The following is a 13,539-nucleotide window of genomic DNA, read 5'->3' on the forward strand; positions in this document are numbered from 1 at the left end:
AAAAAAAAAAAAAAAGTCATGGAATGATGGCTGAAGGACAGAGTGGGATGTTTTCCTGCAGGGTGCCAGCCTCCCTGTGATGGACCTGACTGAGCTCCCCAAGTGCACGGTGTGTCTGGAACGTATGGACGAGTCTGTGAATGGCATCCTCACCACCTTATGCAACCACAGCTTCCACAGCCAATGTCTGCAGCGCTGGGACGACACGACGTGAGTGCAAGGGCTGTCCCCTGCTGTATCAGAGTCCATTATGACCCTTCCCCCAAATTAAAAATAGCACCACCAAGAATGAACCACTACAAGTGTTTGACTCTACCAAACTTTCACCATAAGAGACTACCAATTTTCACCTTCTTTCCTCTGTTCACTAGGAATCCACATTCTTGAGGAAGTCCTTCTTAGTGAGGATACTGATTCTGAATCCTTGTGCAGTTTCCCAGAGCAACATGAGCTCTTCATTCCTTCTGAGAGATGGAATGGGGGTAGGAAGGAATGCAGAGTTTGGCTTTGAGACTCTTTTGTTAAGGTGAAACCTGTCACGGGCTGGGGGTGTGGCTCAGTGACAGAATACTTGCCTAGCATGCCCAAGACCCTGGGATTTATCCCTAGCACTGGGGGGAAAAATGAATCTAGGTCTGCAATCTCTTCTATGGCCTGTGTTTGATATCTACTATTTCACTTTCTTATCAACCAGAGTATAACAACCTTATATTTAGCTTTATGGTGCTATTAATAGCTTGATAGCTAGTCAGAACAGCAGTCAACATTTATAGGCACACACCTATGTATCCTAATTCCCCAGGCACAGGAGGCCTAAATTGTAGGTAACATGCTTCAAAGAACTGAGTTGGCACCTGGACCTTTTCTCCCGCCTGTTATTAAATGGAGGGTGGTTGTTCCCTTTGCAGTCTGCACTGTAGGACTTAGCTAGAAGCTTTATATCAGCTTCTGGCCTCATGGGTTTCCCAGTTCAGAGGGAAAAATAAAAAATCAAGTAATCACACAATTAAGTGTGAAATCACAGCCTTAACAGCTGTTACAAAGTTGCAATGTTCAGCATTATGATTGGAGGCACTCTCACAATAGGTAGGAGTTAACCAGGTGACAAGCAGGAGCAAGAAAACACAGTGGGGGTCGGGGGTTATGCATGGGAAGGGAAAGATCACACTCCCAAGGTCCAGAAGTTAGGAGGGATGAAAGTCCACAGGAATCCCTGTTCACCCACAAGTGGCCTCGGAGTTAGAGGGAGTGTGCCAGCTTCCCAGAGCAAGGACCTCACTTGGCTTGTTCTCTGCTGTGTCTGCCTTGCGGGGTGTGAGGCTTTCAAAAGCATGCAGCTCATTTAGTGAATGATTTTTTTTAATATTTATTTTTTAGTTTTAGAAGGACACAATGTCTTTATTTTTATGTGGTGCTGAGGATTGAACCAGTGCCTCATGCATGCTAGGTGAGCACTCTACAATGGAACCAAAACCTAGCCTGTGAATAGGTTTTATTTGAGCCTTGGTATATACTTAGTACAGTGCTGGGTGCTGATGGGAAGGAGCCAAATGCAGGTCCTTGCCCAGGAAGCACAGTGTAGGGGGCTTCCACATGTATATAAGTGCCCTGAGGGCTCCATTTCCTAGGAGAGGCCTCAGTCATACATTGTATAAGTGCACCTAATTCAAAGTGAAGATTGAGGGTAGAGATGGTACCCTGACTGGTGGTATGGACTGCTTGTAAGAGGCAGGGTCAGAACTAGTTCTCTGACCAGAACCTGGACAAGGATTCCTGGGGGGTGGGTAGTTATGGAGGGAAGGTTGTTGTGTCTGGGAGAGACTCCCCAAAGATCTCATTATCTCATTAAAAAATATATGTGTGTGTGTATGTGTGTGTGTGTGTGTGTGTGTATATATATATATAATATTTTTTAAAATATTAAAAACAGGGGGCTGGGGATGTGGCTCAAGTGGTAGCGCGCTCGCCTGGCATGCGTGCGGCCCGGGTTCAATCCTCAGCACCACATACCAACAAAGATGTTGTGTCCGCCGAGAACTAAAAAATAATAAATATTAAAAAAAAAAATTCTCTCTCTCTCTCTCTCTCTCTCTCTCTCTCTCTCTCTCTCTCTCTCTCACTCTTTCTTTAAAAAAAAAAAAAACCAGGCCAGCCAGGTGGTATAGCAGGGTTTTTTTTTTTTTTGCCTGTGACCCCAGAGACTTGGGAAGTTGAGGTAGGAGGAACACAAGTTCAAAGCCAGCCTCAGCAACTTAGTGAAACTTTGTCTCAAAATAAAACTTTAAAAGGGCTGGGGTGTTGCTCAGCGGTTAGTGCCCCTGGGTCAGTCCTCAGTACCAAAAAAAAAAGAAGAAGAAAAAAAGAAAAGGCTATGAGGCAGATCAAAATTTCTCCCTCTTCCTCTGCTTTATCAAAATTTTATATAATTTCATTTTGATTGAGAATAGCTCAAAATGGCTATTTTTAAGTGATGTCTTTAGGGTTTGTTTTTCTGCTTCTTCATTATTTATAGTTTTGGGGCAAGTTACTCAACCTCTCTAAATTTCAGCTTACTTGTCTGTGAAACATTGATGATAATAATAACATTGACCTTGTGGTCTTGAAGATTTGGTGAGTTAAGTGTCATAAGATGACAAGGATTTGTTAAGGCTAGGGTTGTGGCTCAGTGATAGAGCACTTGCCTAGCATGTGGGAGGTACTGGGTTCAATTTTAACCTGCATATAAGTAAAATAAAGATCCATTGACAACTAAAAAAAGTGTATTTAAAAAAAAAAAAAAAGGACTTGTAAATAATATCATGGGGCTGGGGCTCAGTGGCAGAGCACTTGCCTAGCATGTGTAAGGCTCTGGGTTCGGTCCTCAGCACCACATACAAAGAAAAGCACATAAAATAAAGACATGTAAGGGCTGGGGATATAGCTCATTTAGTAAAGTGCTTGCCTCACAGCATAAGGCCCTCGGTTCGATCCCCTGCACCCCACCCCACCCAAAAAATAAAATAAAGATATGCTGTCTACCTACAATTACAAAACAAAAAAAATTAAAGAATAATAAAGTCATATATAGGGGCTGTGGCTGTAGCTCAGTGGCAGAGCACTTGCCTCACACATGTGAGGCACTGCGTTCAATCCTCAGCACCACATAATATATAAGTAAATAAAGATATTATGTCTGTCTACACTAAAAAAATACTTTTAAAAAAGTCATATATAGGGGCTGGAGTTGTGGCTCAAGTGGTAGAGTCCTCACCTAGCATCTGTGAGGCACTAGGTTCGGTCCTTAGCACCACAAAAAAATAAAATAAAGATATTGTATCCACCTAAAACTAAAAAAATAAATATTTTTATAAAGTCATATATAAATGTACAAATAATAAAAATAATAACAGGAAAGTGATAATTTAGCATCTCAGTGAGGAAGACATAATCCAGTTCTTGACTTCTGTTACTGCCATCTTTTGTGTCTAATCTGTACCATTATCTTTCTGCATCCTGGATAGGTGTCCTGTTTGCCGGTACTGTCAAACACCAGAGCCAGTAGAAGAAAATAAGTGTTTTGAGTGTGGTGTTCAGGAAGTAAGTAATGGATTATGGAAAAGAATGATGAATACAGCTTTATTTGCCTGGAATTTTCTTCTACCCAGTGTGGCTTAAAGTCTTTTTGACACACACAAAAAAAAATTAAAATGAGTCTCAAATACATGACTTCTAAGCAAAAATACTTCATGCTATTATTGTGTTTTTTTTTTTTTTTAAGACTTGGCCATTTATTGATAAATTGTGAATTCTATTTTGCTGTTTACATAAAATTCCATATAAATCAGAGAAAATGATTGACCCATAAAAGCATTCTGGATTGTTGCATTTTTAAACATATTTATCCAAAATTCCTGTAGGAATAACTCTAAGTCTCATTCTATATCAGCCCCTTCCCATCCCAAATGGGCTAATTCATGTATTTTTATTTAACTAAGATCTTACCTCTTCCTTGGCAGAATTTATGGATTTGTTTAATTTGCGGGCACATAGGATGTGGGCGATATGTCAGTCGACATGCTTATAAGCACTTTGAAGAGACACAGCACACATATGCCATGCAGCTCACTAACCATCGAGTCTGGGACTATGCTGGAGGTGAGCACCACTCTGATTTTCTAATTTGGATCTATTCTCTTAGGAGACATTTTCCTTCAGAATCTCTCCACTTTCTCTCACAGCTTGAAGCATCATCTTCCTGTCAGCTGTTGTTAAAACTCTTCATGGTGCCCTGTGGGCTCCATTTCCCAGGAGTGGCCTCAGTTGCACATTATAAGGGGAGTTTCTCTTGCCCTTTTTTTTAAATTCAAATGATTTAATCCAGTTTTTTAAAAATATTGCAAGACATTTCACCTAGACTTGTAAAAACAAAAATTTTCAGTTAAAAATATACGGAGGCCTTTTTCATTTTGAAGGAACCCACATTGGTTGACTAATTTCTTTTCTTTAGATAATTATGTCCATCGACTGGTTGCAAGTAAAACAGATGGAAAAATAGTACAGTATGAATGTGAGGGTGACACTTGCCAGGAGGAGAAAATAGATGCCTTACAGTTAGAGGTAAGATGCCTATCAGCTACCACTTAGTACCTATTCCTACTGCTTCTTTCTATTTCAACTGGAAGGGTTGTTTGACTTTTTAATTTTTGCTGTTTATTTTGCATGTAAACTTCTTTTTTTTTAAACTTCTATCATTGCTATGAAGGGTTAAAATATTTTTATACCATATGTTTCTGTTTTTGTTTTTGTTTTGAGTAGCAGGGATTGAACCCAATGATGCTTAACCACTGAGCTACATCCCAGCCCTTTTAAAAAAAAGAAAGAAAGAAAGAAAGAAATTATTTTGAGACAGGGTCTCGCTACGTTACCTAGGGCCTTGCCACGTTACTGAGGCTGGCTTTGAACATGTGATCCTCCTGCCTCAGCCTCCACAATTGCAGGCAACATTGTGCTCTGCACATCTGTTTTTCTTATTGAAAGTTTAAGCTTCACTGTGCCTTATTATTTTCAAGTGACATTCCTAGTTGTCTCCAGTTCAGGTTAGTTAATTTAAACAATCTTGGTTATCTTTTGTAGCTGCAATAAACTGAAAATTAGAATGTTCCTTTGGCATCACAGTAGCAGCTGGAAACTGAACAGACTTGATCAGAATAAGGATAACCCATTAGTATCTTTCCATCCCCAGAAGTGTTTTTGTACACATTGGGCTGGGGTTTTATGCTTTAGAGGCTTGGATGTTTAAATGTTGACTCAAAGTATATATTTTATGAATTAGAGACTGATATGCTTAAAGCCATTTTCTGAATATTCGTATACATGAAATAACAAAATTAGTACAATCTAGCTTTTCTCCATAGTAGTAAATTCCATCTACCATAAAGTTATTATAGTATAAAGTCTATTTTAAGTTAGGAGAAATTTCAACATGAGTTCCATTTTGTGTAAATGCAAAAAAAAAAAAAATTCTTTTTTTTTTTTAATGGATATTTATTTTTTAGTTGTAGGTAGACACAATATCTTTATTTTGTTTTTTTGTGGTGCTGAGGATCAAACCTAGAGCCTCACGCATGCTCGGCAAGCGCTCTCTGAGCCACAACCCCAGGCCCCCCCCCCAATTTTTTATTCTTTTTTTTAGTCATAGATGGACACAGTATCTTTATTTTTTTTTATGCGATGCTGAGGAGCAAACTCAGTTTACCTAGCCTCACATGCTAGGCAAGCACTCTACTTACCACTGAGCTACAACCCCAGCCCGCCCCCAGAAACAAATAACAAAACAAATACCTTAACCTTCAGGAGAAATGGACATTTGAAAACTCACTTATCTATAGATCTTTAAAGATCTGATGGTTTCAGCAAAATGGCCCAAAATAAGAACAATATTGCTATCAATAAATTACTACACTGATAGAGAAAAGATCAAATCCCCTTTAAGTTTTTAGAATGGCTCTTCCACGTTAACTATGTTGCACACATTTTGTTTACTCAGGAAATATTTATTGGGTGGGAGGTGTAGCTGAGTGGTAGAACATTTGCCTTGCACACTTGAGGCCCTGGGTTCCATCTCTAGCCCCACAAAATATAAAAATTCAAAAAAAAAAAAAAAAAAGAGAAGAAAGGAAGATTGTTTTATCAAAGGCTACCACCTTGGAGCCACTATGTCCCATGATGTGACTATAGCACTGAACCAACTCCCTGCCTTCACAGAGCATATATTCTAGTGGCACAGGTGTTCTTTAATTGTCTGTTCTCTCTAGCCTACAAACATGTTTAGATCCATTCTGATTCTAGAGTAGTAGTCCAAAATGGAGATTTGATTTTGCCAGTCCTTGGCCTTAGAGTCCCCTTTGCCCATATTTCTTTTCTTTTTTTTTTTTTTTTTAATTATTTATTTATTTAGTTTTTGGCGGACTCAACATCTTTGTTTGTATGTGGTGCTGAGGATCGAACCTGGGCCGCACTTGTGCCAGGCCAGCACGCTACTGCTTGAGCCACATCCCCAGCCCATGCCCATATTTCTCAACATGATACCCACAAGCTTCCACAGGCCCTGTCTCTCTGTATTCTGTACTCCAGCCTCCTGGGTGTCACTTCTTTATTGCTGAAGAGACTCTGGTCAGCCACAGCACTCTCTTGGCCCAGCAGGTCTCTGCAATCAGATCTCTGTTTATTTGTCTCCTTTCTGTCAAGAGCCCTCTCAAAATCTTGGTTTCTCTCAGAAGTCCTACCAAATGCTACTGTCATACACTGTCTGTCCCTTCCCTGTAGTTACACAGCACTGTTCATTTATTCATGCCATCATGTAGCAAATGTTTCTTGACATCCAGCACACACCAGGTTCTGGAGTTAGAGAAAAAGATATAATTCTTACTTTGAGAGAGTCCATAGTCTAGTCCAGCAGCAGGCAGGTAAACTGGGGACTAAACTTAGTGTCATAAGAGCTATTAATGCTAGGCATGCACTGAGAAAGCCAAGTGGAGGCAGTTAACCAAAGGGCTGATTAATGGATGCTTTGCTTTGAGTTATATATATATTTTTATGTGTGTGTGTATGTGGTATGGGAGATGGAACCCCAGCCTCATGCATGCTAAGCATATGCTCTGCCACTGAGCTGTACTCCTATCCCTGAGTTGTACGTAGATTTAAACCCATTGTGATTCTTCTTAAAGTCAGCTGGACCAGAATAAGTTTCTATAATGTACATTTCTCCCAACTGGGTTACAAGTTCCAGGAAAACAAAGTATAATTGTCATCTCTGTGACTCCTGGCACAGTACCTGTTGGAAAGAGTAGAAACCAAAAGTAATATACATTTTATGAGCCTGCCACAGTGGTATATGCTAGTAATCCCAGCTACTTGGGAGACCAAGGTGGGAGGATCCCTTGAGCTCTGAGCCATGAGTTTGATAACAGCCTGGGTGGCAAAGCAAGACCTTTCTCAAACAAACAGCAAAGTTGGGCATGGTGGCATGTGCCTGTAATCCCAGCTACTTGAGAGACTGGCAGGAGAATCACAAGTTCAAGGCCAGACTCAGTAACTTAGTGAGACTCTGCTCAAAACTTAAAATTAAAAGGGCTGGCAATGTGGCATATGGCTCCATGTTAAAGTGCCCCAGGTTCAATCCCTATACCAAAAAAAAAAAAAAAAAAAACTTGCTGTGGGGCTAGGGTTGTGGCTCAGTGATAGAGTGCTTGCCTCACACATATGAGACCCTGGGTTCGATCCTCAGCACCACCACAGTATCCATGTATAACTAAAGTATATGTATATATATATACTTTTTTAAAAAAAAAAAAAAATATATATATATATATATATATATATATATTTTTTTTTTTTTTTTTAAAAAGTTGCTGGGGCTGAGATTTACCTAGTATGTGCAAGGCCCTGGCTTCAATTATCAGTACCTCAAAAACAAACCAAAACCACTACATTCTGATGGTTACTTTTATTCTATTGATCATTTAAAGTCAGGTTTTAATTGGATTTCAGAGACTGACAGCAATGACTTACATTTTGTTGTTTACTCTCTCTTTCTAGTATTCATATTTACTAACAAGCCAGCTGGAATCTCAGCGAATCTATTGGGAAAACAAGATAGTGCGGATAGAGAAGGACACAGCAGAGGAAGTAAGTCTGTCTTGTTTGGTGACTGCTGAAATGCCATCTGGCAGGGCAGTCTTATGGTGGGTGGGAAGCAGAGGGCAGGGGAAAAGGAGTCGTTAGGATCTTCCTTCTGAGTCTGATAAATGGTAGAGAACAGTTTTGCCTCTAAAAAGAAACCTTGAGGGTGCTGGGGCTGAGCTCAGTGGCAGAGCACTTGCCTAGTATGTGTGAGGCACTGGGTTCAATCCTTAGCACCACATAAAAATGAAACAAAACAAAGGCATGCTGTCCATCTACAACTAAAAAAAAAAGAAAAGAAAAGAAAGAAAGAAACCTTGGGCTTAAAGGATTGTAATTTTCAAGCAGTTTATGCAATTCTGTTACAAACATAAGGTAAGTATATGAGGGCTTGTAATTTGAGTCAGCCAGTTGGTTTGTCAACTTGGGAACAGCTGCCTTTGAGAGCAGCTTTGAACTTCTGAGGCTACAAGATGGTATTAAGCTCTTTTAAATTAAAGGAAATAAAATTGGGCAGAGATGTTAAAGAGTTTCAGGGGTCATCCTGGCAGGATGTTGGGCTGGGTCAGTGGTTTCCAGATTTTAACAAAATAAAGATGCCATCTAAACCAGGCATGCTGGCACACACCCAGCTACTTGGGAGACTGAGGCAGAAGGATTGTACATTTGAGGCCTGCATTGGCAGCTTAGCAAGACCTATCTCAAAATAAACAAAAAAGACCAGGCTTGGGCTGAGGTTGTGGCTCAGTGGTAGAGCGCTTGCCTAGCATGTGTGAGGCACTGGGTTTGATTCTCGGCACCACATATAAGTTAATAAATAAATAAATGTCTGTCAACAACTAAAGAAAAAAAAAAAAGAGCCAGGCTTGTAGCTCAGAGCTTGCCTACCATATGTGAAGCCCTGAATTCAAACTCCAATACTGCAAAAAGAAAAACCAAAAAAGATGCCATTCAGCTCAAGCCTGTAGTCTCAGCTACTTGGGAGACTGAGAAAAGAGGATCACATGAGGCCAGACTAGGCAACGTAGAAAGATCCCATGTCAAAAAGCAATTAATGGGCTGGGTATGTGGCTCAAGCAGTAGCGTGCTTGCCTGGCATGCGTACGGCCTGGGTTTGATCCTCAGCACCATAAACAAATAAAGATGTTGTGTCTGCTGAAAAACTAAAAAAATAAATATTAAAAAAATTTTTAAAAATTCACTAAGTATAATTGTTTTAAAAAAAACAAAAAGCAATTAATTTTTTAAAAAATATGCCATTCAGTTATTTCATGATGTGAAAGAGAAAAGTGGTGTGGTTTGGGTGGAAAGCTGGGTAGAGGACTCAGACCCCTCCCAGCTTGATTTTCCCTCTATTTCTAGCATGTACAAAGAATCCTGAGAGTTTCAAATAAGGTAATTTGAAAAACCATGAGGGTTTCTATATAATTAGGGCTCTAGGAACCATTCTCTGGACTTAGGGACAGGGTCTGTAATTCAGTGTATCCCTTTGTATTAAATAAAGACCTTTGACATTTTTCTTTTTTCTTTTGTGGTGCTTGGGATTGAACCCAGGACCTTGTGCGTGTGAGTCAAGCACTTTACCAACTGAGCTATATCCACAAGACTTTTTTTTGACATTTCTTTTCTTTTTCTTTTTTTTTTTTTTAAAGAGAGAGTGAAAGAGGAGAGAGAGAATTTTTAATATTTATTTTTTAGTTCTCGGCGGACACAACATCTTTGTTGGTATGTGGTGCTGAGGATCGAACCCGGGCCGCACGCATGCCAGGCGAGCGCGCTACCGCTTGAGCCACATCCCCAGCCCCTTTTTTTGACATTTCTAATGATTATTTTAGTGACTTGGTGAGTCACAACCCTTACCTGGGCCTCCAGAGCCAGGCCTGGGGCCCATGTCTGCGGTGGCTAGGATTGCAGACCCCTGGCCAGGGTCCAAGCTCTTGTTATGCTAGGCCCATGGGCCCCACTTTCTGGGTCTGCCTATAAATGAGAGAAATAGGGTTCTTTTAGAATAATAATAATAATAATAATAATGCTTAACACCAACTTTAAAATGATCTAAAGTTATTGTCAAAATTCTTACAAGAACCTTCCAGTCAGTGCAAGTGCCTTTCCAGAAGCACTTGAGGTCACTTGACTTTGCAATTCTGAATAGGGCTTGATTGGAGCACGTGTGGGAGTGGAGGCAGAGCCCTTGGTGTCACATTATGGACTCACAGGGAGGCATGTTGGCAGTGCTTCTGCAGCCTCACTAATGGGGTTTTCTATGGGATGTAGCAGCGTGACCACCTCAAATCTTTCATGCAGACCTTTGAGAATTCAGCTTAGGAATCTCTCTGCCCTTTGAGATTCTCCAGGATTGACTTCATTTCCTAAAACATGTCAGTGAAAGCAGGTTGGGGCAGGGAGAGGAAGCACTGAAACTTGCTTACATTTACTTTTAGGTAAACAGAGGCCAGGGCAGCTCCAGGTCAGAGTACACAGGGCTTGAAGGATGCTTTTGTTTTCTGATAACAAATGTCATTTATCCATAAGTTCATGACTAATACAAGCCTATTGTCCTGCCACTGTCCTTTATTTAGCCATTCTTCTATCCATTAGCACCCTCAGCATTAGAGAATGTAGGGAGAACAGTGATCTGGACTCTGGGCTACACTGACAGATTCTTGTTTGGGAGGCTCATAAAATGTTCATGTTGCCAGGTGTAGTTGTGCACACTTATCATCCCAGCTACTTGGGAAGCTGAGGCAGGAGGATTGGAAGTTCCAGGCCAGACTAGCCAACTTAGTGAGACCCTATCTCCAAAAAACAACAACAAATGGCTGGGAATGTATCTCAGTGGCTGAATTCAATCCCCTGTGCTACAAAGAAAAAAAAAAAAATTCCATGTCAAGAGGGGAGTGATTGAGGTTGAAATTCATCATGGATTTTAGTCTTAAGTACTGTTTCTTGCTGGGCAAGGTGGTGCACACCTATAATCCCAGCAGCTTGAGAGGCTGAAACAGGAGGATTGCAAGTTCAAAGCCAGCCTCAGCAACTTAGTGAGGCACTTAGTAATTCAGTGAGGCCCTTTATAAAATATAAAAAAGGGCTGAGGATGTAGCTCAGTGGTTAAGCAACCTGGGTTCAATCCTCAGTACCAATAAATAAATAAATAAATAAATAAATAAATACTGTTTCTTCTCTAGTGCCTGAGGCAGTGCCATTACTATAGCATGTGAGCCGAGTCTAGAAAATAAAGCTTATACCCACTTGAAGGTTCTTAGTTTTCAAGGGGTCACATTATGGACTCACAGGAAGGACTCACATATGAAAAACACAATAGTGAGCAGTACAGGCAAATTCCCTAAAGATGATTCTTTTTTGTTTCAACCTCTAGCTCCATTTAAATCAGTATTTTTCCAGTTGTAGATTCTGAAATGAATATTGTGGATCACAGCTGGCATTTTTATTGCGTAGAATATGGTAGATATAAAGTGTTCAGAGTATATCACTTTATTTTGTGAAACTCGTTTTTGTTTCATGTCTATATCTATTCACTGTTTCTTACTGTGGTCTAGCGCTTGGAAATGGTTTAAAGGCACTAACCTTTGTAACATCCATCTTTAGCAACATTAAAAGCCTCTTTAGAGTTATCTTTTTTTTTTCCTCCTTGGCACTGAGGAATGAACCCTGGGGTGCTTTAACATTGACTTTCATCCCCAATTCTTTTTATTTATTATTATTATTTCTTGAGATAGGGACTCACTAAATTGTGAGTGGATTAGGGCCTCACTAAATTGCTGAGGTTGGCCTTGAACTTGTGATCCTTCTGCCTCAGCCCCCCAAGTCACTAGAATTACAGGGATTACAGGTGTGTACCACTGCAGCCAGCTAGATTTACCTCATTTTTCATCTTGATTTAAATGTGTTTGGCTTAAGCATTTTCTCTGACCAAAACATACAGTTTGATTCCTTTCGATAGTAATTTTTGTCCTTTCTAACTTCACTGAAGAGTGAGTTTAGGAGCAAATGGGAAAACAATGTAATAGTTTCTGATTTCAAAATAACATTGAAGAGAAAATAAATACCAAAATAAAATTAGGGCAATTTTGAAGCTATTTTTATTTTTTAAAAATAATTTTTAGTTATGCATGGACACAGTATCTTTATTTTTTTTTAATTTACTTTTATGTGGTGCTGAGGATCCAACCCAGTGCCTCACACATGGGAGGCAAGTACTCTACTGCTGAGCCACACCCCAGCCGCCCCTTCCGTATTCTTTTTTTTTTTAACAATCAACTGAGAGTCTTTATTTTTATTTATTTATTTTTAGAGAGAGAGAGAATTTTTTTTTAATATTTATTTTTCAGTTCTCGGCGGATACAACATCTTTGTTTGTATGTGGTGCTGAGGATCGAACCTGGGCCGCACGCATGCCAGATGAGCGTGCTACCGCTTGAGCCACATCCCCAGCCCTGTTTCGTGTTCTTTTTTTTTTTTTTTAAGAGAGAGAGAGAGAGAGAGAATTTTATTTTTAATATTTATTTTTTAGTTTTCGGCGGACACAACATCTTTGTTGGTATGTGGTGCTGAGGATTGAACCAGGGCTGCACGCATGCCAGGCGAGCGCGCTACCAGTTGAGCCACATCCCCAGCCCCCTGTATTCTTTTAAATTAAAGAAATTGACTATAAAGTTAATTGCTACAAAACAATTATTATTTTTTTAAAAAGGCAACTAGGCTTATGAAAATGTTTAGAAAGAGAGCATATGCAGAAGCATATGCCTGTAATCCTCTTAACTCTAGAAGCTGAGGCAGGAGGATTGAGTGTTCAAGGGTAGACTCTGTCTGCAACTTAGTGAGTCCCTACTTAACTAGTGGGACCCTGTCTCAAAATAAAAAATAAAAAGGATTGGGGAGAGAAGGGGTTGTGGCTCAGTGGTAGAGAGAGCACTTGCCTAGCACATGTGAGGCACTGGGTTCAATTCTCAGCACCACATATAAATAAATAAAGGTCCATTGACAACTTAAAAAAAATGTGTGTATATATATATATATATATATATATGTAAAGGGTTGAGGATGTGACTCACTGGTTAACTTCCCTGAGGGGTTCAATCCCCAGTCCCAAAAAAAGGAAAAACGAAAGAAAGGTTTATTTCTCCTGCATGATCAGTCTCACATGCATCATAACGCAGGGTCTGCTAAGGATTCAGATATGGCACAGAGGTCATGTCTTCTTTGCAGTACAACTTTGGCCTGTAGTATACAGAAAGAGTTTTAGAATTTAGCTTTGGTCAGGCTTGGTCATAGACTGGATTCACCACCATCAAGCTAAGTGACCTTGGGCATATTGCCTCACCTTTCTCTGAGCCTTAGTATTTGTCAAAGGTACCTTAT

The 13,539-nt window shown here is 40.0% G+C and overlaps 1 protein-coding gene across 3 annotated transcripts in view; it reads left to right on the forward strand.

Annotated features, from left to right (window-relative positions):
* The window catches only part of Brap (BRCA1-associated protein), a 34,350-nt gene that overhangs the window by 13,340 nt on the left and 7,471 nt on the right, over positions 1-13,539 (forward strand). For all 3 annotated transcript variants that reach the window (XM_005329625.4, XM_013360477.4, XM_078039166.1), the window contains 5 exons: positions 62-210; positions 3,501-3,576; positions 3,996-4,134; positions 4,487-4,596; positions 8,077-8,166. In XM_005329625.4, the coding sequence (XP_005329682.1) occupies positions 62-210; positions 3,501-3,576; positions 3,996-4,134; positions 4,487-4,596; positions 8,077-8,166 (564 nt within the window). The remainder of the gene's footprint in view (positions 1-61; positions 211-3,500; positions 3,577-3,995; positions 4,135-4,486; positions 4,597-8,076; positions 8,167-13,539) is intronic.

The sequence above is a fragment of the Ictidomys tridecemlineatus genome, chromosome 2 (genome assembly GCF_052094955.1).
Source record: "Ictidomys tridecemlineatus isolate mIctTri1 chromosome 2, mIctTri1.hap1, whole genome shotgun sequence".
Taxonomy (NCBI): Eukaryota; Metazoa; Chordata; class Mammalia; order Rodentia; family Sciuridae; genus Ictidomys; species Ictidomys tridecemlineatus.